The sequence below is a fragment of the Artibeus jamaicensis genome, unplaced genomic scaffold (genome assembly GCF_021234435.1).
Source record: "Artibeus jamaicensis isolate MK-2021 breed Jamaican fruit bat unplaced genomic scaffold, CSHL_Jam_final scaffold_369, whole genome shotgun sequence".
NCBI lineage: Eukaryota > Metazoa > Chordata > Mammalia > Chiroptera > Phyllostomidae > Artibeus > Artibeus jamaicensis.
Genome location: NW_026522042.1, coordinates 29,761,083 through 29,785,271, shown reverse-complemented (window position 1 = coordinate 29,785,271; position 24,189 = coordinate 29,761,083). Strand labels below are relative to the sequence as shown.

General features: G+C 41.0%; 1 protein-coding gene across 2 annotated transcripts in view; it reads left to right on the top strand.

Moving 5' to 3' along the window:
* ADCY2 (adenylate cyclase 2) overlaps positions 1-24,189 on the top strand; it is a 355,653-nt gene that overhangs the window by 191,606 nt on the left and 139,858 nt on the right. For both annotated transcript variants that reach the window (XM_053657169.1, XM_053657168.1), the window contains exon 4: positions 2,512-2,661. In XM_053657169.1, coding sequence (XP_053513144.1) covers positions 2,512-2,661 — 150 coding nt within the window. The remainder of the gene's footprint in view (positions 1-2,511; positions 2,662-24,189) is intronic.

Sequence of the window (24,189 nt, the reverse complement as noted above, 5' to 3'; positions counted from 1 at the left end):
TTTATATTTTTTCTTTGAAGACACTTTTTAAGGAGAAAAAGGAATAGCTTTCATAGATGATCAGTAATTTTGTTATTAGTTCAGCTGCACTTAATAAGGAAAGAGTATTTTTCTAATTCTGAGCCGTCTGGCTTGTGCTGATGTTTCTCCTTGCCTGCATTATTTGTGCACTGTTCTTAAAAACAAGTTCAGTGTGAAAAGGTTTGGAGAGTCTTTAACAAAGTAGATGGTCGTTTCACAGAAGCCAGTTATGGCAGGCCTTAATTAACAGTGTACACTGGGTAAAGCACTCGCATTCATCATTGTCAGCTGGAGGAGGACCTGCCCTCACCTGGGTCAGAAGCCAAAAAAGTTGACTAGTATTTCCCATGTGCTCACATGACTGACATTCACAAAGGTGACGTGTGACAGTGCGGCTGTGGGAAAGAGTTTCTGGAGGTAACACTGAAGACTGTTCCCACCCTCTGAGCAGGTACACACACACACAGATTGCAAGCACACATGGATTCCACACAGACCACACACACGTGCCACACATGCACACCACACACTACAGAGTGACATGTGCGCACACCACACAGTGACCACATATGCAATGTGCGTGTGTAACACACATCACATGTATGAAATCACATGTGACACAAACCATGTAAATAAGAGTGTCGTGCAGAAATCACAGCAATATAGCACATGCATATATCAAATACATATATGATACACACTAATTGCACATTCCACGCACCACACAGATCTTATTATATACACACATATCACACATACATTGCACACTAAACACACACATCACATCCACATCCTGTGTGCACATGTCACACACATGTGTCACACATGAAATACCCACAGTTAATAGTTTAGTTATCTGTAGTACTAGAGGGAGCATGACATATGGACAAATAAAAGTGTATTTCTGGGTGTTGCAGTGCGAATGCGGATGAGCTCCCGGAACTCTCCACCTCCAGTACCTGTGAATGAGGGAGTTAGACGGGACACTGCAAAGGTCCCTTCTGGTCTGCACAACTCTTCCCCCACTTCTGTGGCATCTGCGTTAACTCACAGAGAAGCTCATTCCACCATTCTTCCCACTTCTAACTCTGTTCTGCTTTACCTGTCTATCCCCAAAACGGATTTTAGAAGGCAAACAATCAACATCTCTGCCTTCCACCTGTGCTCAGACCTATGGGGAAATAAACAAGGGCATCATGCAGTTGGAGAACAGAAAATAATTTTCATTATGATTACAGGTATTTGGATAACATGTCTTGGGTCTGGCCCAAATGATCTTGTCACTCTTCCCCTGAATTCACCATCTCCTCTGCCCCCCAGCAAAGGGGCACCTGGTTCAGGGGGCTCATGACTTGGCTGAGAGTAGAGGAGCGTGACTGCCTTCCATAGGGGGGAAGACCCCCTGAGAGGGGCCAGGGAGGGGCTAAGCTTCCTGGTGCCCAGATGCTTCTCCGGCCCTCTCAGTCAGATAAGCCCATCCAGCTATCGCTGGGAGAGCTGACTGACTGCACTGCGCAGAGGACAGTGTGGTTCTCTGGGAAGCCCCACCATGGGAAACCTTCAAGGCTCAGCAGTAAAAATCTCCTTGCTTGGGAGTTGGAGTCATAGCTGCTCTTGCTCACCATGCCAGGTGTCTGGTGGGATAAGCTGACCTGTGTTAGCGGGAGGCCTCAGAGAAAAGCACAAAACTGTTGGTATCAGATGCCCTGTTTTTGTTGTTGATGCCGCTGCTCACCTCTTTGATGAGAAGTAGGGTCATGTGGAGGAAGGGCAATGAGGTTTTTATGCAGGTGTGACCACACATCTGTTGCCAGATCTGTGGGTGTAGCCCTGAACAAGTAAAAGCGGAAGTTGGCTTTCTTTGTTTTTATATGAACGTGAATTCTTTTCATCATCAATAAAGTAACAAATTCTATGTTTTCAAAGGCTGCCATATTTGTACGTAAACAAAAGTTAATGGGTAAATGTTACTTACCCATTCTGGGGAGAGAGATCCTGAGTCAGTCACCTAGTATTACAGTAATGCTGTGTCGCAACCATGAAATCTCAGCAGCACACAGTGGTACACTGGGTTGTATGGGGGGGCTTTGCTTCCTGAATCTCTTAACTTCCTGGGACCAGTGAGCTAACCAGGCCATGTTCTTTTCCTGATAAAGCACAAAAGAGCCACTCAAAACATGCCAGGCCTTCTAGCCTTGGCTGGCTACTCGGACCCACACTACATTAGCATTAGCAAATCTAACTGAGCCCACAGACGAGAAGGGACTGCCAAGTCACCTATCAAAGGGCATGGATCCAAGAAGGAAATAGAATCCCGAAAGGCATTAGCTGTTTCTGTTAAGTAAATAAAAATGTTCGTTTGGACACAAATGAAATTAACCTCCTGCAGAGGCATCCCTTGGAAGACCGTTGCTGTTGTGTGCTTTGTTATTGCTGCATCCGAGATTTAGACACACACACCATACTGAGTGGCTCCTTGTGTGCCTTTAGATCCTGGCCAACGTGATCATCTTCATCTGCGGGAACCTGGCAGGAGCGTACCACAAGCACCTCATGGAACTTGCCCTGCAGCAAACATATCAGGACACGTGCAATTGCATCAAGTCCCGGATCAAGTTGGAGTTTGAAAAACGTCAGCAGGTAAAATGCATTTCAATCATACTTCCACATTTTAAGCATTATTAAAATGACATTGGTGTTGTTAGTATCTAGAGTACAGTTCATTCATTCATGGGTGTCAGGGAGAACCCAGAGCAGCCTATGCCCAGCCTGGGCTGTGATCTGGGCAAAGTTGGAAAACAAAGAGCAGAAATGGCCCAGGCATCCCAGGGTCACCCACACACAGACAAGACAGTCACACCAACCACCACTATTATGTGGCTGGGGAACTTGAAATAATAACAGTGCTTCCTTTAGACAGTAACTCCTGGTGAAAACCCGTGTCTCTGTGATAGTGTCGGTGGCAAGGGTCTGCTCCAGCTGAAATCCGAGCTCCCCCTCTCTGTGTGTGGGACAAAATGATCTGACTCCTTTCTGAGGAAGGTGATTGGAGTTCAGAGGGAAGGTCAGGGAGGCACCAGTGGTTGTAGTGTCAGAGGCTGTCCTGCCATGAGTGCTGGGGCTGCTGCGTAGAAACACTCATTGCGGAAGCACACAGGTTATGATAAAGTATTGAAACGATAGGAAACGGAGACAAGTCAGGACGTGTGGGAGGCAAAGCCATGTGGTGTCATCTATGGTGGTGGAGAGCTGGTGAGACAGACGTGCTTGGGGGAGAATCATCCAAATACCAGGGGACCTGTATTTGACATGCTCGGCTTCAGTCAGTGGTGGAATAGCCCTGTGAATCGTTTTGGGGTTTTTTGAGGGGAGTTGTGTATTGATCACCAAGAACCAGTTCCCCCCTGTAAAGATACTGGCTAACCTGACTCTGTGTGCCCACCACACTTACCTCTCTGAGAGTCTCCCTCACCAGGCCTTTGCAGTTATCTGAATCTGACAGGTGGGAGATACTTCATTACTATTTGTTCAACTGTATTGAGTGAGTCCATTACAAAAGATTTCATCAAAATGTAATATGATGGTGGGGACAAAAATATCCTTTAAATTTTGGTGCTAGACTCTTATTTGTGTATGAACTGATGAATACTAAGCAATTTTTTTGGAAACAGAGTTCAGTTCATTCAATCAACAAGTATTGATTGAGTGGATGGGTTGTGTTTGATGTTATTCTAGGCAATGGGATATGACCCAAACCATGATTTTTCTCACTGGTATTATCAGGACATCTCATAGTTTGTTTTCTCAAAAGCTTTTTGTGTTCCACATACACAGCAAGAGTATTCAGTAATTAATATTTAATTCTTTGGTCTCTATGTCTATCAAATCCTGCATTCAACATTGAGACATAGACATGTGTCTTAGAGTTTCCTTTCTCCAACAGTAGTAACTGGACCAGGTCGGTCCTGACAGACATATTTAACTTTCTTTCCCATCACTTCCAGAATCGACTTCAAAATGACACCGAGGTTAGGGAGAACCAAAATTTCAAGAGAACAGATTATATAACCCAATACTTATATTACCAGCTTTGACAAAAGCAGTAAGTCAAGCTGCTGACCTCATCCGCACCACCTGCCTCTCTGAAGAGACTTTGAGTGACCGGGACCAGGTGTCACCCCTTGTCATGTTGAGCTGTGGCATCCAAATGGTCTCACAGGCCACACTTTGACCTCACATAGCTTGAAAACTGGATCAGTGTGGAATCCCTTGTGCCAGAGGCTTTTCGGGACCATTAGGGAAGGTATTGTGAGGACTTTCACTCATTTTGTGAGAAGGAGCCAGTGATCCTTGTTAAAATAAAGACAGAAAGAATACTTTGAAGAAAAGTGAGACCTTAAATTAATATTTTACACCACAAATGCATTTTATCATCAACATTGGGAGTCATCTCCCAGTGGTACCCAGAATGTAGTACTTTTCTCATTAAGGTTTTAGAAAATATGTTCCTAGATTTACAATGAATGCTTTTACCTTTTTTAGACCAACATGTAAATAAATGGGAATGAACACTTCTCTTATGCCAGGACTGGTATGGATTCCCAGGCAAGGCACAAGCCCAGGTTGCAGGGCAGGTCCTCAGTAGTGGGTGTGAGAAAGGCAACCACATACCTGATGTTTCTCTCCCTTGCCCTCTCTAAAAAATAAAATCTTTTAAAAAAATGCTCTTAGTTAACAAAATCCATAAGATATGATCTGACAGAAATAAGGAGACAAATAATTGGCAATGGCAACCTGCGTGTCCCGCATACAAAGGGGCAGACCCTGAGACCAGGAGGTGCCTGCACAGACCAAGCAGAGCATCTCACAAAGCAAGCGCATGCCCAGGGGTTCCTCCTGTTACCTCCTGCCCACCCTTCACCACATACCATTTTGCTTCATCTGCAGTCACCATGGCAAAACAGCAGTGCCCTTAAAAGCACTTCACTCATGGGTAGGGGGTATTAGGAGCAAAACAGCTTGTTTCAGCCCTGACTTGAATAAAATCAATACCATCCATTTTAGTATTAGACAGATCCAATGATTAGAGAAAGAAAAGACATTCGAGTGAAACACAAACACACTTAGCATGAGGCAGGATGCCATGTGTGAAGGCGCCTTGCGGTTGTGTTAGCCCGGGCTCCTCCCAGTGGTCCTTCCTGTGCACAGGTCAACAGGAGTCAAAATGTAGCAGCCATCTCAGCAGCTGCCTGAGAGCTCACTGCCACACTAAGTGATTCTGGGGTCCATTTTCCAGGGACATCATTCCTCTAGCAGGCCTGCCGATGCCCCATTCCTGCCATCCTGGAATGAGGATATGAATTCTTTGACAGTAAGGGCCATCTACTAATTTATCATTTTCTTTGTATTCTTGGAACCTACCAGTTTCTTTCATGGAGTGGGCAAGCAGAGATGCTCTTAAACACCAGCTGACAAAGTGCATAAATATATTCTGCACTGGCTTTCTTCCTCTCTTCGCTCTCTTTGTTCAACCTCCACAATGCAACTATTAGTTAGACATGTATTTATCAATCATTCTACAACTATATCCTTTGACACCATGGACTCGTCGTGGTTTATGGCAATCCCTGGACTCCTGAGTATACTCACACCCTCGTGATGCACTATTCATGTCTCTTCCCCCATCTCTTCTGACTTCTCTGCAGGTTAAATGTAATCTCTAAACACTCCTTACCTTGTGATGGCTCTGAATGAACCTAGATCCTGTCAGATGTGTCTTCTCACTATGAGGCTCACTTGTATAGTCATTCACTAAAGTAACACTGGCCATGTTAAATCTTCAAAGAATTAAACAAAGGTAAATAGCAGAAGTGTGCAGGCACCTCCCTCTTCTCCCAGGCCTATATTCCTCTCCCAAAAGTTTCTAGCTAATTTTGGCTGAAGTATTTTTTTAAAAATTGGGTTATTATGGGGGGGGGCAAGAATAGTATGGGAAATATAGAATCTAAAGAACTTGAGACACATGGTCATAAACTAAAGGGGGGGTAATGGTGGGGACGGGGGGTAGGGTGGAGGGGAATGAAGGGGGGAATAGGACAACTGTAACAGCACAATCAATAAAAAAATAAATTAAAAAATTAAGCTTTTGTACATCAAAATACACTACTGAAAAAGTGAAAAGACAACAAACAGAATGGGAGAAAATGTTTATAAATCATATACCTAATAAAGGGTTGATTTCTAGAATACAAGGTGGGATGAAAATATGTTTACAGTTGTTTGTATAGAAAATAATACAATAATTAATAAATAATATAAGAATAAAAAAATAAATTTTAAAAAATTGGGTTATTTTATGCTCATTTTCATGGAAGTGATCAATATCTATCCAGTAGGGCGTGTATAGACAATTTTGTGTGTGTGTGTTATGAATGAATAACAGTTTTTATGTCAAAGATAAAATACAAGCTTGAAATCACCCAGCCTGTTAAGTTAATCCAGATGTGCTAAGGACATACTTTTAAACAAGCGCTTGTTGAAGTGCCTGGCTTGTGGGTACCTGGCTCGTGTGTACTGGTACCGTTGTGATGGCAGTTTGCAAGCTAATGGATCTTTAAAGCAGTGGTGGATTTTCACGCTGATGAGTACAGCACTTAACATAATTACTCTTCCAGGTCTTTGCTGGTGAACTTAACGAGTTGAAGGAAAACTGTTTAGGGGGCATATTTAGGAGTGGATGTGCCAGAGGGGAGGTCAGTACACAGATAGATCCAGAAACACTCTAAAGTGGGGCTCTGAAGACATAAACTTTCAAGTGAGTGAGCTTTCTGAGAAGTTATGAGTGGCGGTTTGAATGTTTTATTGAAATACAAGGAAATCCTTTCACTAGAGAGTAGTGTGCTTCATCGGTTGATATAAATAAACAAAAATGTGACAACTTCCATATGAGAATTGATAGAGTTCTCAAAGTTCCTTGCTGATGAATAATTTAAAACTTAAATTATTTAAAACTGCCTTTAAATAACATTTGCTTTTTATATGCTTTCATAAAATGTTCCTATCATTTTACTATAAATTAGCATTTGTAGCTACTGTCTTCTGCCGTTAGTGACATCATGATTTGATTTTATTTCATTGGGAAATGAATAATATGAGAATGAAGGCTAGAGAAACAAAATCAAGAATATTATAGTGAAAAGAATATTATTATGCAAAACTAGAAAGGTACTAATTTTATGGTATTTTGTGGGTATTTTCTCTAGAGAATAATAGCTTTAATCATTTCATCTCTTACTACTAATATCTTGCTTTCCTGGTGAAACAGAGTGATGGCCTGGATTGCCTTTTAATCTAAAGAAATAATAGCAAATATCATCCTCCTAATATACAGGGTTTGGAGGACTTCCTTTTCTGTGGCTTCAGAGAAAGTTCTGTGCCAAGTTTACCTTTCTTCATCAGGGCACCCTTTGAGTAGAGATGAGGAATTTGAAAATCAGACGCTACCATGCATGTCTGTAGTATCGCTTAAGCCCTGCAAGGCAGGGCCCAGGCCTGATGTTCCTGTCACACCCCCTCCCCCAGGGGAGTGCTTAGGCTTCTGGAAGGAAGGAGCCTACAGTGCTCAAGTGGGAGGTTCAGCACCTGTCTGGGATGTGGTGAAAGAGTTTGTTTGTCATAAGGGAGCCAAACTCTCCATAACATCTGCCCCATGATTCGCAGATTCTGTGAATCTCAATGTATCCTGCTCAGATTAGATTTAGGAAAAAATGCAGCTCAAAACCACACGGATTTCCCAGTTTAAAGCAAGAGTGTAAGATACAAACTTTTTATTTCTTGCTGACAAAGTCCTAGTTTAAGATACAAATGTGTTTTTTGTCCTTGTTGATGAGTTTTCTTCTGGGTTCTAATGCAGTGTGATATTTTCTTTGTTATATACATTATAACTTTTTAGGTCAGCTCTATTTTATCCAGGAATTTATGGATAAATTCCATAAATTCCTGGACAGAAATTCTCTATGTCCTTGACCCAGTGAGTTTATGACTATAATTGTTATAGTTTGCAAGTACTTCTTATATCTCACAGGATTACTGCCACTCTTCTTTTTATATATGTTTAATTAGAATTAGATTTAAATATGTTTTATCAGTTTAGGTTTTTTACATAAATTGTGGGATTATTTTTTTTCAGCTGCCTAAATATATCCCTTTAGCCTTTACATTCAAAGATGTTAGATTTCTTTATTTCTGACAGTATACCATGAAATCAGTCAACAAAGCTTTTAGGATTTTCTCTGCAAAGTTCTCACACAGTTTTAACATGTTTATTCTGAAATTGTGATAGGTTTTTGTGCTCTTGTGGAGAGGTTATATTCTTTTCAATATGACTTTTACCTGATTATAAATAGTGTTATAAACGCAAGGGTACTGTCGGGATATAAGAAAAGCAAAGATGCATTTCTTGTTTCCAAACACTCAGGGAATTCTGTGTTCACTCTAATCCTGCTTTCTTCCTAAAACCATGCACAGTAATCACATGTGCGCTACATTTTATGTTTTCTCTTACCTTTAATTTTTCACATTGTCTGGTATCAAAAGCCCTCAAAGCTGTACTGAGTGACATTATCCCATTGGGCACCTTTATTGACATCTGTGCTCACAGAAGTGTCTGTTGTTTTGTTTAAATGCACATTAGATGCACACATCTTTTAAAAAATAGTTGATGATTTTTTTCTAGCTCCTCGAAGCATTCATTTTTTTAGCCATGCCATTTTGATTTTTCTTTGCAATCTGTACTTACTTCAGTTTTGGGGGAGAAACATTTAGACCATTTGCATTGCTGTCATAATCATTATTCCATAGCTAGTATCTCTCATTCTGTTCCTGATACATAGTGTGGTTTCTTAATTTTACATAACAATGTCACTATATTTTATATTTCCTTTTCTTTTAAATATGATTTTTGAGGCCTCTATTCTATTTCAAACATATCTTATAAGCACTTTAATATACCCACCAGCATTTTAATGTTATAATTATTATTTATTCAAGTGGTTCTGATAATGCATGTCTATGCTCTTCCTTGCTAATAAATATCCCAGTTTAACTTATTTTAAAATTAAGGAACTAAGAAAAAAGTTATCCTTTCTTAGATCTCTGATATCTAAGAAGTGAGTGTCTTCATTTTTGCTTCTTTTCACTCACCACTAAATTTCTTGAAAAAGTAGCTACAGCTGCTTCTCTCTCCTTCTCACCCACTTCCTGATTTCGCTATTCAACTGCCATCAGAGTTCAACACTCAACTTATTAAATTTAAAGGCATTTTCCATCCTAGATTTATGCAGTATTGATGTTTTTACCCACATTTTTGTCTACTTGGGGAAATAATATTCTGGGAGGGAAAAACCAAACCTCCTCTCCTTGTTCCCATCATCTGGAACCATTCTGGGTCTCTGGCATTTTTTCCTCTCCTCGTTCTTCATAGACACTTTCCCATTTCTATCCACCAAAACACATGTGTGCGTCTCCAGACACTGCAGAGAGGCACTTTTACTCCGTTCTTGGTTTGGTCAGCTTTCAGCTCCTCACACGTTTCCATTTGTCCCGTCTGGGTTAACTGCTCTCCGTGCACTAACTCTGCCCTCCACCGTCTCAGGAGTCCCAGACCCATCTTCACTGACTCCACAAACTCAGAATGTTCAAATTCCATGGTTCCTCAGACTACACTCATCTGTCATCCTCTCTATTTCTGTCAGTGACTCCACCCTGTCTCCCTCATCTCAGCTCTGAATTTCCCCTCTGCATCTGTGCTTTCTCCTTTGTGTCCCCCTTAAAGTCAATTGCTCTATGGTTTAGTTTTTATGTGTCATTCTTACTGCCACCACTTTAGGATTTCACTGCACCCTGCTCTCTTCAAATTCATGTCATATAATAGTGTCATATTAATCTTCCCGAGATTAGTGTCAGGGCAAAGCTAAGCTTGCAAGCCCCCTGGCTTGACTAGTAATGCAGCGCCCTTAACAGCTGTTCCTTGAACCGTTTGCTGAGAAACACTTTGGGGCCATTGTTATGAGCATGGCTCTGGTTCCTCACTGTTTGATTTTGAATCCTTTTGGGTCCTCAGTTTCTTCATCTGTGAAATGGAAGTGTTATTCATTTGGGCTGGAATAACAAAAAAAAGCATGAACTGAGTGGTTTGTAAATAGGAGATACTTAAGGCTCAGAGTTCTGGAGGCAGGAAATTCAAGATCAGCATGCCAGCATGTTGAAGGTCTGGTGGGAACCCTCTTCCAGGGTACAAACTGCTGACTCCTCCCCGTAGCTGTACCTGAAAGAGAGGGTGAGGGAGCTCTCTTTTCTAAGAACACTGGCCCCATTCATGAGGGTTCGGCCCTCATGACCTCATCACTTCTCAAAACTCTCACGTCTCCTACTGTCACATTGAGGGGTACGATTTCAACATACACATTTGGAGTGGGGGGACACAAACATTCATCCCATGGCAATGGGGTGGTGACATTACCTACCTCAGTAGGGTTGTGGGTATCATGCATGTTATTATCATTCAAGAAGCACATGATCACTAAAATGTATATGTGTGCATATATATATATGTATTTTTATTCCTATGTATGTACTTGCTAGAGAGGTATGTATATAAATAAACATGTGCTCACTAAAAAGATATTTATATGTTTATAAATACATATTTAGTAGATACATTTTATATATTAATCACACACATATACATGTGTGCACATATATATTCTATTAATACATGTGTATATAATATACATTCCGAATTCCAGATGGCCTAAACAGAGTCCACAGAAAGTAGCTGACACTTTATATCAGAGCAGAAGTACATCTGAGGCCCATCTGATGAGGTACTGGCTTCACCTAGAAATTTCTAGGAGTGATAAACAAAGCAGAGCCAGCATCTGCATCTTTAAAGTCCCCAAAAAAGAAGAGTGGGTGCAACCCCTGGAAGCCAGGAGGTCTTTTTCAGCTGACAGATTATGAAGAAGGAACGTTGGAAACTGGGAGGATTCTAGGGCATCCCAGTGAATATCTGGTTTGTGTAGAGCTTTGGAAGGAACCACCGTAGTCCCGGTCAACAAATCCCTAACTACATGCATTAACCTTCTTTTTAGTAATATCTTTATTCCCATTCTTTTTTAAGACATTATTTAGAGACATTTCTTTATACTGAGAAAATAGGAGGAAATGATAAGACACTCAAGTTATGGCCTGAATCTTCATTTATTCTATAGGCGCTCCAAATATCCATAGTGGACTTATTCTTATGATGTTACCATTTCAATATTAAGAGCAAAGGGAGAAATCTCAAAAGCTTCTAGAAAGAAAAAAAACTAGATTAGCTGCTGTGGGACAAAAGTCAGATTTCCATTTCTCATAAACAACACCAGATGTTAAAAAAATAGTAGAGCAACGTCTTAAAAATATCCTAAACATGTATTTTGCACCTTGGTTTATGCACCCACTCAAACTACTATTCACAAATGAGGTTCAAGTAAAGACTTTCAGGCATACATGGACTGCGAGTGCAACCCACACACATGTCTTATGCCAGGGAAATGTGAGGATTTTTTCCAGTAAAATACACAAAAATGAATTCAAACAAAAAAAAGAGAGAAAAGTTGGGGGATTAAAGAGACTTTGTGAGCCATGAAACTGGTAGAGCTTGAGAGTTAAGACTAAATAATTCTTGCCTAATAGAAAAATAGCAATATTCATTAAAACAGAAAGAACAAAAGTCTGTTATTTTGAAAATCAAATCAGCTCAGCTTGGGAGTTATTGAGCTGACAGTTCTCTTGACTAGAAGAACAGATGATTTTTAGAGCAACAACAACAAAAGGAATGGTTCACCCCACTGCTTTTAGTCCTGGCTACTACATTAAAGATTTCAAACATTTGAAGAGCGTGTTAGGTTTGTTTTGTATTTATCAAATGGATCACATTTAAGTTTGAAAAACTGTCTTTTAGTGGTAATTCAAAATTCAGTGCAGAGGGGGAATGACGTTGCTGCTATAAGGACAAGCTCTCTTGAATTGTGCAGTTTGGTCCACTGAGCTTTTAATATTACTCTTCCATCATGTGCAGTAAAATCTCATCTTAAGGACCAAGAAAATAGTGCTTATTACACTTAAGCTATGAAAGCCAGAATCCTCTGAAGCACATCCTACTTTTTAGCATTATTGGTATTAGTATTTACATAACATTTTTCATCTGAGGGAACCAAGTTCTTTATAAACATCGTAAATACCACATTGCTTAGAAATGTCTCATATGGTGGTGCTATTGCCGTAAATATACAGGGCAGGGAATTACTGAGATTTAAGCAAAAGCTTACATCGATAGGCAATTTCACTAAACTTCCTGCAGGCAAGACTCAAACATAAGTTTAATTTGGGAATAATTTGCTCTCGGGACTGTTCGTCCTGACTGCATCCTCCTGATGCATCCATTCTGAACCTTGTAAAAGTTGCTGCAGCAAAGTTTGGTGCCCTCGGGGAAGGTGAGGACCTTCCTGCTAACCAGAATTCCCTCCCTGCGCAGACAGCTCTGTCCTCCTTTGGAATGTATGGCTGTGCCTTTCAACCACTAACATAAGGAGTTCCTCCAGGTAATGTGACTGACCCTGGACAGGTGTGGTTTTCTGTTGTAGTTGGTTGGTTGATTGATGTTTTAACTTCTCTGTGCCTCGGTTTCATGGTCCGTAACATGTAAGGGGTGGCAGTACCTGCCCAGCAGGTTGTTGTGGGGATGAAGTGTGTATGAGAGTCTGGAGCAGCCTGATACAGTGAGCGTGCAGTGCGCACGGGCCCTTAACCACTAGGTGGACATTGTATGGACACTGAATCTTGCAGGCTCCTACTTTCCATCAGCTGTAAATGGCTTTGCAAGAGATCCATCTATTGTATGAGCACTTGGAAATACCCTAAATGTAACAGGAAAAGTACACTTTTGAAAATTTGCAATGCTTTTGACACATCTTAAAAATTAAAGCAATAACTCTATGAAGGTAAAGAAGTACTGAGAATATAGGCGCTGAACCAGTTTGTGTGTTGCTTGACATTTTGCCTCGTATTTGTGGCTTCTCTTCCCTCTCCACCATCATTTGGCAGAATTTTGGAAACCCGTAAAGATCTACAAGAAACATCAGTCCTAATTGCTACCAGTGGCACCATCCTTTTGCTATTTTCTAATGTTCTCTCTGCATTGAAGTATGTCAGACTCGAAATACAAAGCAAAGGGTTCATTGAATTCTCTGCTTTCCTTCTCCCTTGGGGAAGCCCTTCCAAGGGCAAGGGCGAGGGCACAATGCTAAGAGTGATGCCAGTGCTCAGTATGCTTCAGCTTCTACACTTGTAAAGCAAAGGCTGTGTCTGGCTTATTTTACTTAGCATAATACCCTCAATATCCATCCACCCACTTTGTAGATGTTAGTATTTCATGTTTTTTAATGACTGAGTAGTTTTCCATTGTACGTACAAAAAGGACAAAAACTCCCTGATTTCACTAAGATGTGGGATATAAAACAAAAAGTGACAAATGAACAAATAAAATAAACATGCAAATAATATAACAAACTCATAGATGCAGGAGACAGAATGGTGGTTACCAGAGGGGAAGGCTGGTGAGGAGGACGAATTGAGCAAAAAGGGCAAGTTTGTGATGACAGAAGGAGACTAGACTTTCGATGGGGAGCACGCAGTGCAATACAGATGCCCAGTGATGCCGCCGAACCCTGAAATTTATATAGTGTGATTAACTGTTACTCCAATAAGTTTAGTAAAGAAATGAGGGCCCTGGACCCCGATAGATTTGCATTCGTTATATTTTCTAATATTAATTTTAGTGTCTCAGAAACCTTCAAAAGAAAACTCTATGACTGGTTTTCTTATCTTTACTTTTCACTGCGTCTCAGATTCTGGCTATGCTTTTAGGTGTTTCCCTGAAGCTACTTGGGGAAATTAAGTAGCTTTTCACTCCTTGCTTTCTGTGGACCTTTCACTCCTCGCTTTCTGTGGACTTCATTTGTATGCTGCAGGCATGGTGTTCATTTCTCATGGTGCTCCTTTTTAGCTAATTATTTTCATGAGTTATAAATATGCATGCACGCCGGTTACAAGAAACTCTTCAGAGCAAAGCATCAGGATAAAACTGTTTCTTAAACGAACAGATCTTTTTGCTTTTACAAGGAAGGGCACTACTGTGGTGTATGAAAAAATACTATTTAGCCTAGAAATATATTTTTCTATAAATATCATCAACTGGTGATCCAGAATATCACCAGTATGCACATGTATATCAATATTCTTCATTCTAATGGTTTCGGGTAAGGAGCTGCCACGAAGGTATGTTTTATGGCAACAGAAAAGGGCAGCGGCATCTAATAATTTAAGAAAATTTTGGTTAAGTAATACACCTAATTTCAAAAAAGCTGACTTATTGTGAAAGTTGAAATATATAAAATGCATAAAATAAACTAGCCTCAAGTCTGAAACCTGGAAAATCTTAATTATAGATAAAATGAATTAAGAACATTTTGTGTCATTTAATAGAATTTTGATGAGCAAATGGATATTACTTTAAATTTGCAGAGTGAACCATGCCTGCCATTGTAAGCAAAATAGATTTGATGCCAAGCACTGAAAATTGGTGGAAGTGAAGAAAGGCCTCTTTCTCACAGCTGTGGCTGAGGCCTACAATGATGGCTCAGAGGATAAGCTATTAGAAGTGACTAAACATGAAACTAGTCTAATGAATTTGAGTGATCTGTTATAAATCACTTCTCTGGGTAAGAAAATGCTATCATTTTTATGTCTTCAGAATTACACAAGTAGGGTCCACTTAAATTTAGAAATATATACTCACTGAAGGGGTTTCTTTGCTCTTTTCTCAAACATATGATAACTATGAAGAATAAAATGCAGAGGTAACACTATTTTCCTTTTTCAATTCTAATTTGGATTAACAATAGAGTGAAATGTCCTCCTTGGTCTCTTAGAATCACATACATTGTGCTGTTGTGGAATAGACCATCGATATAAAAACCATTCCCATTGTTAATGTTCTGATCTCATATAGGACTGAGCAGAGACATTTGAGTTCTCTAGACACTGCATTTCTTTCTGGATGCACCTTCAGTTTAGACACCGAGCGTAGCTGAAATCTCAGTGTTCTCCGTCAAACACGGTCAATGTAACCACTTCTGAGTCTGGAGGGTCTAAGTGTAGCCTTTAGTAAACTACTACTATTATATATATATGTAATATATATGATATGTGTGTGCATATAGATTTATATAGTAGTTTAATGCATATTCATATACAGTTTAGTATGTAGTTCAAAATTGAAGGAAACTATGATAAAAGAAGTTAAGAAAAGTGTAACAACAATGACTCACCAAATAGAGAAATACCAGTAGAGCGATAAAAATTATTTTAAAAGCCCATTGGAATTTCTGGAATTAAAGGTAAAATAACTTAAATGAAATATCCACTAAGAGGGGTCAAGAGTAGACTTAAACTTGTAAAAATAAATGATCAGTAAACTGGAAGATAGATTAATAAATATTATTCAATCTGAAGCACAAAGAGGGAAAAATAGAAAAAGATGAACACAGCTTCAGAAAAATGTAGCATACCAATATGTGTACCAACAGAAGCATATTGTGATTCCAGAAGGAGAAGACGAAGAGAAAGAAAATAACATTTGAATTAATGGCGAGGGCCCTGGCCGAGTGGTTCAGTTAATTGGAGCATTGTCTTGTATGTTCAAAGGTTGCAGGTTTAATTCCTGGTCAGGGAACATGCCTAGGTTGGGGGTTCGATCCCCAGTCAGGGTATATACAGGGGGTCACCAATCATTGTTTCTCTCTCACAGCAATGCCCCTCTCTGTCTGTCTGTCTGTCTGTTTTTCTTTCTCTATCTCCCCTCTTCTCTTTCTAAATATATCCCTGGGTAAGGATAAAAACAGCAATAATAAAATTTTACAAATTTCTATCTTTCTTAAAAAATAATACTGGTGAGCATTTTTCCAAATTTGATGAATTCAAAAATTTGAAAGAATTCATGTAGGATAAATGCGAGAGCTATATACCAAGCCAATCTTACATTGCAGTAAAAATGTTAAAAGCCAATCACAAGGAGAAAAACTGGAAAACAGCAAGAAGAAAATGTCTCATCCCTTACTGGGAAACCCTAACGGGGTTAACAACTGACTTCTCATAAGAAACAACAGAAGCCAAAAGGCAGGGAAATGACATATTCAAAGCACTTAGAGGAGAAAAATGGTCAAACAAAAAACTCATGTTAAGAAGATAAATAAAACAAACCCTGTAAATATATACTTGTTCTTAGTATATACAAGTATATAAGTATATACTTATATACTTGTTTCTGCTCTCAGCTTCTTTAAAAGACATAAAATTATATAACAAGGTATTTTTGACATTCTAACATATATAGGTTTATTTGTATACCACACAGTAACATCAATAACTGATGCAATAATTATTTTCGTATGCAACAATAATAGCAAACAAGGGGGAAGAGTAAGTAAAAATTGAGAATGTGATCCTAAATTTCATATGGAAACACAAGTGGTCCAGAATAGCCAAAGTATATTGAAAAAGAATAACAAATTTAAGGACTAACTCTTCCTGATTTCAAAACTACCTGTAAAGTAGTATTAGTCAAAAAAGTGTGGTAATGGTATAAGGGTAGAAATGTTAATTAATATAGTAGAATTGAAAGTGCACAAATAAACCATCACACTTACAACCAATTGAATTTTAATGAGTGCCAAGATAATTCAATGAGAAAAAAAACTGTTTTTGTTAAACGTTACTGTGACAATGAATATTCACATTTAAAAGAATGAAGTTGGACCCTTACCTCACACCATATATAGAAATTAACTCAAAATTGTTAAAAACCTAAACATGAGAGCTGAAGTTAGAATACTCTTGAAAGCATTGCATAAATCTTCATGACATAAGATTAAGCAAGGTTTCTGAGATTTGGTATCAAAGACACAATAGATAAATTGGACTTTACCACAGTTGAAATCCTTCATATTTCAAATGACACCATCAAGATAGTGGAAAGACAGCTCACAGAGTCTGAGAAAAATATTTGCAAATCATATATCTGAGAAGGGACGTGTATCTAGAATATATTTAAAAACCCTTATAAATTGGTAATAAAAAACCCAAAATATTTCAAGTTAAAATAGGAAAAAGAATGTTAACACACCATTTCTCCAGAGAGGATACACAAATTGTCAATATTCACTAAAAAGATGCTCCTCATTTGCAATCTGGGAAGTGCAAGTCAAAACCACAGTTAGATGTGACTTTACAAGTCACTGGGATGACTGCATGAAAAAGAAAGTAACAGATGCTGGTGAAGATGTAAATAAATTGGAATCCTTGTACACTGTTGATGGGGATGTAAAGTCATGCCCCTCCTTTGGACAACAGTGTGGCACTTCCTCAAAAGGTTAGGAATAAAGTTACCATGTGAACCAGCAATGCTATTCCTAGGTATGCACCTTAGAGAGAAATAAAAGCGTATGTCCACACAAACACTTCTGCAGGATTGTGCAAAGCAGCACTATGCATTATTCATCATAGTCAAAAAATGGTTACAACCCAAATTTCTAAACTCATTCTAGGGGCCTGCTGTCTCTTTATTTCCTCTCACTGGTAGTGATTTTCCTCTTTGTGACAGGGAAATTGATATCGCATGTGTCAGAGAAGCAAAACCTTGCCTGAGTCCATGGAGGAATTCCACTTTACCTAGTTTTATGTCGCATTGCTTATTGAGAGCTGTCAATAAATACTGACATCATCAATCACCATCGATCACCATCAAGCCACTTCCCTCAGAAATCACTGTTACATTGCATGGGTCTCTGCAGTAGCTGAATGTTGTGTAATCATCTTTTTTCTTTTTTTGTCCCAAACAAAGCAGTGTCTGCTTCCTGAGATTGATGTTTGTGTGGCTGAGTTTGCTCTATTCCCCTGGCATGGCTTGAAAGCAAGGTTTTCACTGTCCCATGGAGGACATTTACCCTTCCCTCACCTGCATGCCTGTGCATGTACACATATACACATGCATGCACACACACGCACACACGCTCCTCCTCAGCCACACTTCTCTGTCCCTTAGTGTGCAGGCGTGGAAGTAATAAATATACAGTTTATGGCATAAAGGCTGCCACAACTGAGACTCTGTACTAATCGTGCCTTTTTATTTTGCTATTTTCTGATGTCAGTTTTCATTTCTGGGGTCTTGCTGGCCTTGGAGAGGGTGCCTCTTGAGGCAGTTCCCAGAGATAGTGGAGGACTTGACGGAGGGTACACCTTTCAGATGTAACCACATCCCACTGCATTTATTCACACTGGCCAGTCTGAGCCCTCCAGCCCTTACCTTACCTTTCCCACAGAAACCACAGCAAAGACACTGCCCACATCTGCCCCTCATTTCCTCTGCCCCTGACTCACCCTGCTGCTTCCCCACATGGCCCTGCATGGTGTGGCCTCTCCCTTGTTTCTTGGAATCTGTTGGTATAAACACTTCTTTCTTCATGACAGTCATTTTTGTGTCTCTGTGCCTTGGGGCACCTGAATAAAACAACTCCCTGGTACATTTTAGAACTGTCCCTTAGTAAATGACAATGGCCATGACTGTAAGTACTAAGTTGTGGTTGTTTCTCATTTGCTCCAAGTGAGAAAGAATAAGGGTGAATTAACTTAAAAATGGGGATAATACTGCTGGAAATAATGTTTTACAGCACTAACTATATAAATGGGAGAATAGATGTAAGTAGGACATGGGCACCTTTAGAAACATGAAACCCAAAGGTGCCCCCCAACTGTGAGCCCGAGTCTGGGCCCCTCCTGGCCTGCGCCCCCATGCCCTTGCCCCTATACACATTCCAGTGTGGTTGCTGCTGTTTTCGATGAAACAATGACTAGAGACTGTGAAAAAAATTCTTTCTCTGTAAAACTCTATTCTGTAGAGCCTTATGGAATAGGAGTCAGTGTAAGAAGAAAACAGAGGACTGAGGAGATATCTTACTGTATATTAAGTGGTCATGAACCCTGGGAGCAGCAATAATTCTCTTTTGTCTGTGGGACGGTTGACCAGGGAGAAGTGTTTGCATAAAAATGCTACCAGAGAGTCGCTCCACCATCCAGGGATGGTGACCATCCCTGGGTGATGTGGCAAAGACATGGCCTGCAGAGGATAATGGGATGTGGGCTTCTTCCAGCATCTTTGCAGCCTCCTCCTTGTCGTGAACCATGTACCTGCCTGGGTGGCCAGCAGGGGGAGTCAGCCCACACCCCTGGAGCTGTGGGGCCGAGGGTCCTGACTTGAAACCCAGCATCTTCTTTAAAGCCATTTGCTGGCAAGAATGTACAGGGAATGATGTAAAAAGTACAGTTTTTAAATGCTTGCCTCTTATAGTAAATAAATTGCATGTCCATGAATAACAATACCCTACTACCTCCATTTCTTTTCAAAGCCATTGCAACCTGCCAAGGTCTCCAGCTCTGAGCGGGAGATGTATAAACATTTATCACAGACATAGAAGCTGATCAATAGAAGTAGGAAAGGTAAAAGTTTTAAGTCGTTCTCTGATTATAGCTGTCAGCACTTCCATTACCTTTTTCATTAAGTAGTGACATGTATAAAAATATTGAACCATATACATTTTAGGGGATAGAAAAATACAGAAAAAAGAGAGACTGATGGAAAATCCTGACTAAAATTGCTGTTTCTTTCACAGAATAAAAATCTGGCTTTCAACTATTAACCATAAACATTTTTTGCTGTAATCTTTTTTGAAGGTGTGAATGCATAATCAACATTGTAACAACACACAGAAAAATATTTCTTTTATCTACCTTTGAAGGTAGGATACATTTTGAATACATTATTCAAAAATTCACATGATTTATGTAATTGTTATCAGTGTTAAGGATGAAAAGAAACCTTTGAAGAATGCTCTGCATATTTTTATCTGTTTCTAATAATTTACTTTATTAAATTAACTCCATTGTACATCTGAGGCGATCAGCGAGGTCATGCCCAGGTCTCAGTGGCTGATATGTGAAGTTAGCTCTTTGGGCCCTGATTTTATTCTGTTAAACATGTGCATGTATAAACCCAGAGGGTGATGGTAGCAGTGGGTTCTGTAGGAATCCCTTGGAATTATTGCTTCTCTTCATTTATAGAAAAAGACCTCTCCCTCTGCGATGTGCCCTGACCTTGACCTGCTAACTTCATTGTTATATAAGTTCTACAGTGAACCTAGTAGACAAAGCCATAAAATATCACCCAGAGTGAAAATAAAAATGTAAAAAAAGAAAAATAAGAAAGAAAGAAAAAAGAGGGAAAGAGGAGGAACTTCCAAGAGTCTGTGGCTTCCAAGATTCCGCGTGTCTGTGTGTTGGCACTGACACCGTTTTAACGCATTCCCCCGAACCCACGCGTGCTGTGGGTACAGACGGGAGGGCTGGCGTGCAGGTGCGAAGTAGTGGTAGCCCTGTTAACAGGTTTATTTTTTAAACTAAGTATAATTATGAAGAAATTTGGATCTCAAAATATTTCTTTCTCTGTTTTCTTCTGTTCTCCATGACATTCCCCAAAGCCAGGCCTGGAGTGCGGACTCTGGATCCGGTCAGCCCAGGCTTGGTTTGGGCTCTTTTCTGAGATGTCAGGCAAGTTCCTCTTTGTTGGAACTTCCAAGATGTAAAAACGGGAATGGTAACCATCCCCATCCCAGGCTGCAGCGTTGAGTGAGGATCCAATTTTTAAAAAGGAATAAGGACTTCATTCTTTTCCTGGCATACAGAGCTCAATAAAAATTGGAGAATTTATTATTCTTTAGATACTTGAAATCTGCCGCATTATTTAGAACAGCGAGATGCCAACGGAAATATTTGCTGATTGATACAAACAACAATCATTCAGATGATTTTCTGCAATTGAGACTGATTATTTTCATATGTATAATGAGTATAAAATATAGTGGAGGTGGGGAGATTAGGGGGTTGGAGGAATTGAGCAAAAAGGAGAAAGGACTCACGGACATGGACAACAGTGTGATGATTGCTGTGGGGGGGGTGGAAGGGGACTAAATGGTAATGGAAAAATACAATAAAGATTAAATTTTAAAACTATCATCATGTGGAATTTTCCTATCATGAGAGATGTGAAGTTTCAAAAATTATCAATTCTTACTATCACTCTGGATTAATAGATCATGGTTCCTGGGGTGGAGCCAGTTGGTAGGGTAGATTAGGAGTTCAGTGTGGGGCTGCAGTGTGAGGAGTGCCTTCAGAATCCCAGGAGAAGTGTTGAGAAGGCATTGGAGGCATGAGTCTGGAGTTCAGGGTCATGGGCTGGGCTGGAGATGTACAGTGAGAGTAGCCAGCAGATCAGTACTGTTTAAGGCTTTGAGATGATGGGACACAGCCACCAAGGGACCCTGAGACTTGGAGTCCAGGGAGACCGGGAGGTGTCAGCATAGAGCACAGAGAAGCGAAGATTCCTGCATGAGGGGTGTGGTGCTCAGAAGGCCAACTACATCCAGAGCTTCAGGAGGAGAGAAGCAATGAGCTGTGTCCTTACCCAGAGCAGTTCTCACAGGGCAGTGGGGGGACTGGGCCTCTTTGTAGAGAGGCACTGGGGGAAGGGTGCAGAGTTACTCCTCCAGGGAGCTTTGCTGCATAGAGAGCCACGGAGGAAAAGGAGTGTTCCGGGAGGGTTATTTTAAGCATGAGAGAGCTGCACATGTGTCCACTGTTGAATGACCCAGCAGAGAAGGGAAGATGGGTGTGAGAGAGGCACATGGACTGCTGGAGCCTCGTCTTTGAGTAGGAAAGAAGCCACGAGTTCCCCTGTGCACCTGAGGGTGGGGCACACACAGGAGAGGACTCTGCTGACTTCCAGGGAGATGCAGTGTTCATAGGCAGAGGGGTGTGTGGGTGGTTTTCCTTCTCACTTTTATTAGAGTCCCGTGTGCCCTTGCCTTCTCATTTTATGAGTTTGTCACACCCTTACGCTCTTCTTTGTACCCATCTTTGTGCCTCCGCACACCCCGCTTCCTCCCCTGCCACTCATGCAGGCAGACACAGAGGATGCCCTATCTATGCCAGCAGTCAGCAAACTGTGCAGGAAATCAGCAAACACTGGCACCGAAGATGCGAATGCTGAGAACATGTGATTGTCCAGATACTGGCATTGATACTTTCAGAAGTAACTCGTGAGGTTTCAAACTAGGGAAAATTGGAGCCAAACCCTGAGACACAGAAATGGTTGTGTAGGAAAAGAATACAAACAGGTACTGCTCGTTGACTTGGACATTTCTGAAATGTGTGCTGGGAGATATTAATGGCTGAAATACGTGTGTTTCCAGCAAGTTTTAAAAGTGCTTCTAAAAGTGCTTCCCCTCTTAGGCTTCAGAGGGGAAGATATGTGGAGACACATCCCTGGGTTTCAGGACTGATACACCCACAGAATGTGTCCTGGCTGATGTCTCAGTGGGAGCCCTAGTGATGTCCCTGTGTCTCAGGGCTGTCACCTAGGGACCCAAGAGAAACTGCAAATCAGTGGTGTCCAGGGGGGATTCTGCCTTGATGGTGGTTCATTGGGTTAGGTTTCATTGTTACTCTTATTGTTGTTTCTGATTGTTTTTAACACCAATTTAAAAACTATAAGAAAGCACAGCTCCCAGAAGTAACACCACACTATTTATAACAATGCTTATCAGGGGATAGGAATTGTAGAAAAGCAAAGCAAAGGAAAAAAGATCATCGTTCAATTGAACATTTTGCTTACTGGTTTAAAGAAGCAGCAGTGTGTGTACGTGGGGGAGATGGAGTGAGCACGGACAGGGCCAGAGGCATCCCACCCACCTGTGTCTGATCCTTACTTGGGAGCTGGGCAGTCTGGGTCCAAAGGCTTCCCCCACCACCCGTGTGTCCTGCAGACTAAGAGTATCCTTGATGTTAATATGGAGGGCACTTAGAATAGCACCTGGCCCAGAGAAAGCACCCCACAAATGGGAGCTGCTGTATTTTGAAACACTTTCTTAAGTGTTTTGCTTTGATTAGGTACCATTTCCAAGCTCTTAACATGTCCAGGCATGTTTCAGACAAGAGTCACCCACTGACTCAGAGTAATGAGGCATGCAGCGAGGATCAACTGGGGACTACCATTCATTCACTAAATAAGACTATTGAACAGGAGCACTGCATGTGATTGCCAATATTTCTAGTCTCTCACATCAAAATGAACCTGGGCTCCACATCATCTAAGTAGCCAGGCAGTCAAGCATCCTTTCCCACCTCAGACCCCTTGCAGGACCAGCATTCCAGCCTCCAGAAGGCAGTGCTTTGTCACTTCCCTACAAAAGCAAGATGGTACCAGATGCGGCGCCATTTCTTGTGACTCAGAGAGGGGAGGCAAGGGGGCCATGGAGCGCTGCTGCCCACCATGGTGTGACTCTGCTTTGAATGCAAAGTAGTGGAGGGACTGAGCAGGCGATGTGTGATAGGCATCCTTCAGAAGGAGGAGTGACAGAGTTCACTGGGGCCACGTACAGTGAAGGGAAGGCAAGCCCCTGGTTGTAGGGCCCGCAGTCGTCTGTGATGGATCTGTCAAACCTTGAGTGTGTGGGAGCAGCATACACCACCCAATGACCTGGCAGAGGGGGTGGGAGTCCACAGTAGGGCTGGATGGGAATGGTCGTGGAGGGTTGAAATTCAGTGAGGCTAACTGAGCTCTTACTTCCCTCATTCCGACTTTTGTTATAGCTGTGTGGAGTAGGGTGAAGCTTCCAGGAAAAAAGAGGAGCTTTGTGCTCGGAGACTCTGCTTTGAATATGAAGTAACGGGGAGGATCGAGCAGTGGGTCACAGGATGGTGGGCAGTGGCTCTCCGGCATCCCATGCCTCTGGCCCTGTCCGTGCTCAGTCCGTCTCCCCCACGTACACACACTGCTCCTTCTTTAAACCAGTAAGCAAAATGTTCAATTGAGCTATGCTCTTTTTTCCTTATCTTTTCTACCTAAGGTTTTAACTCACACAGAGGGTTAATGATGTAAGTTCCTGACCTAAGGACGAA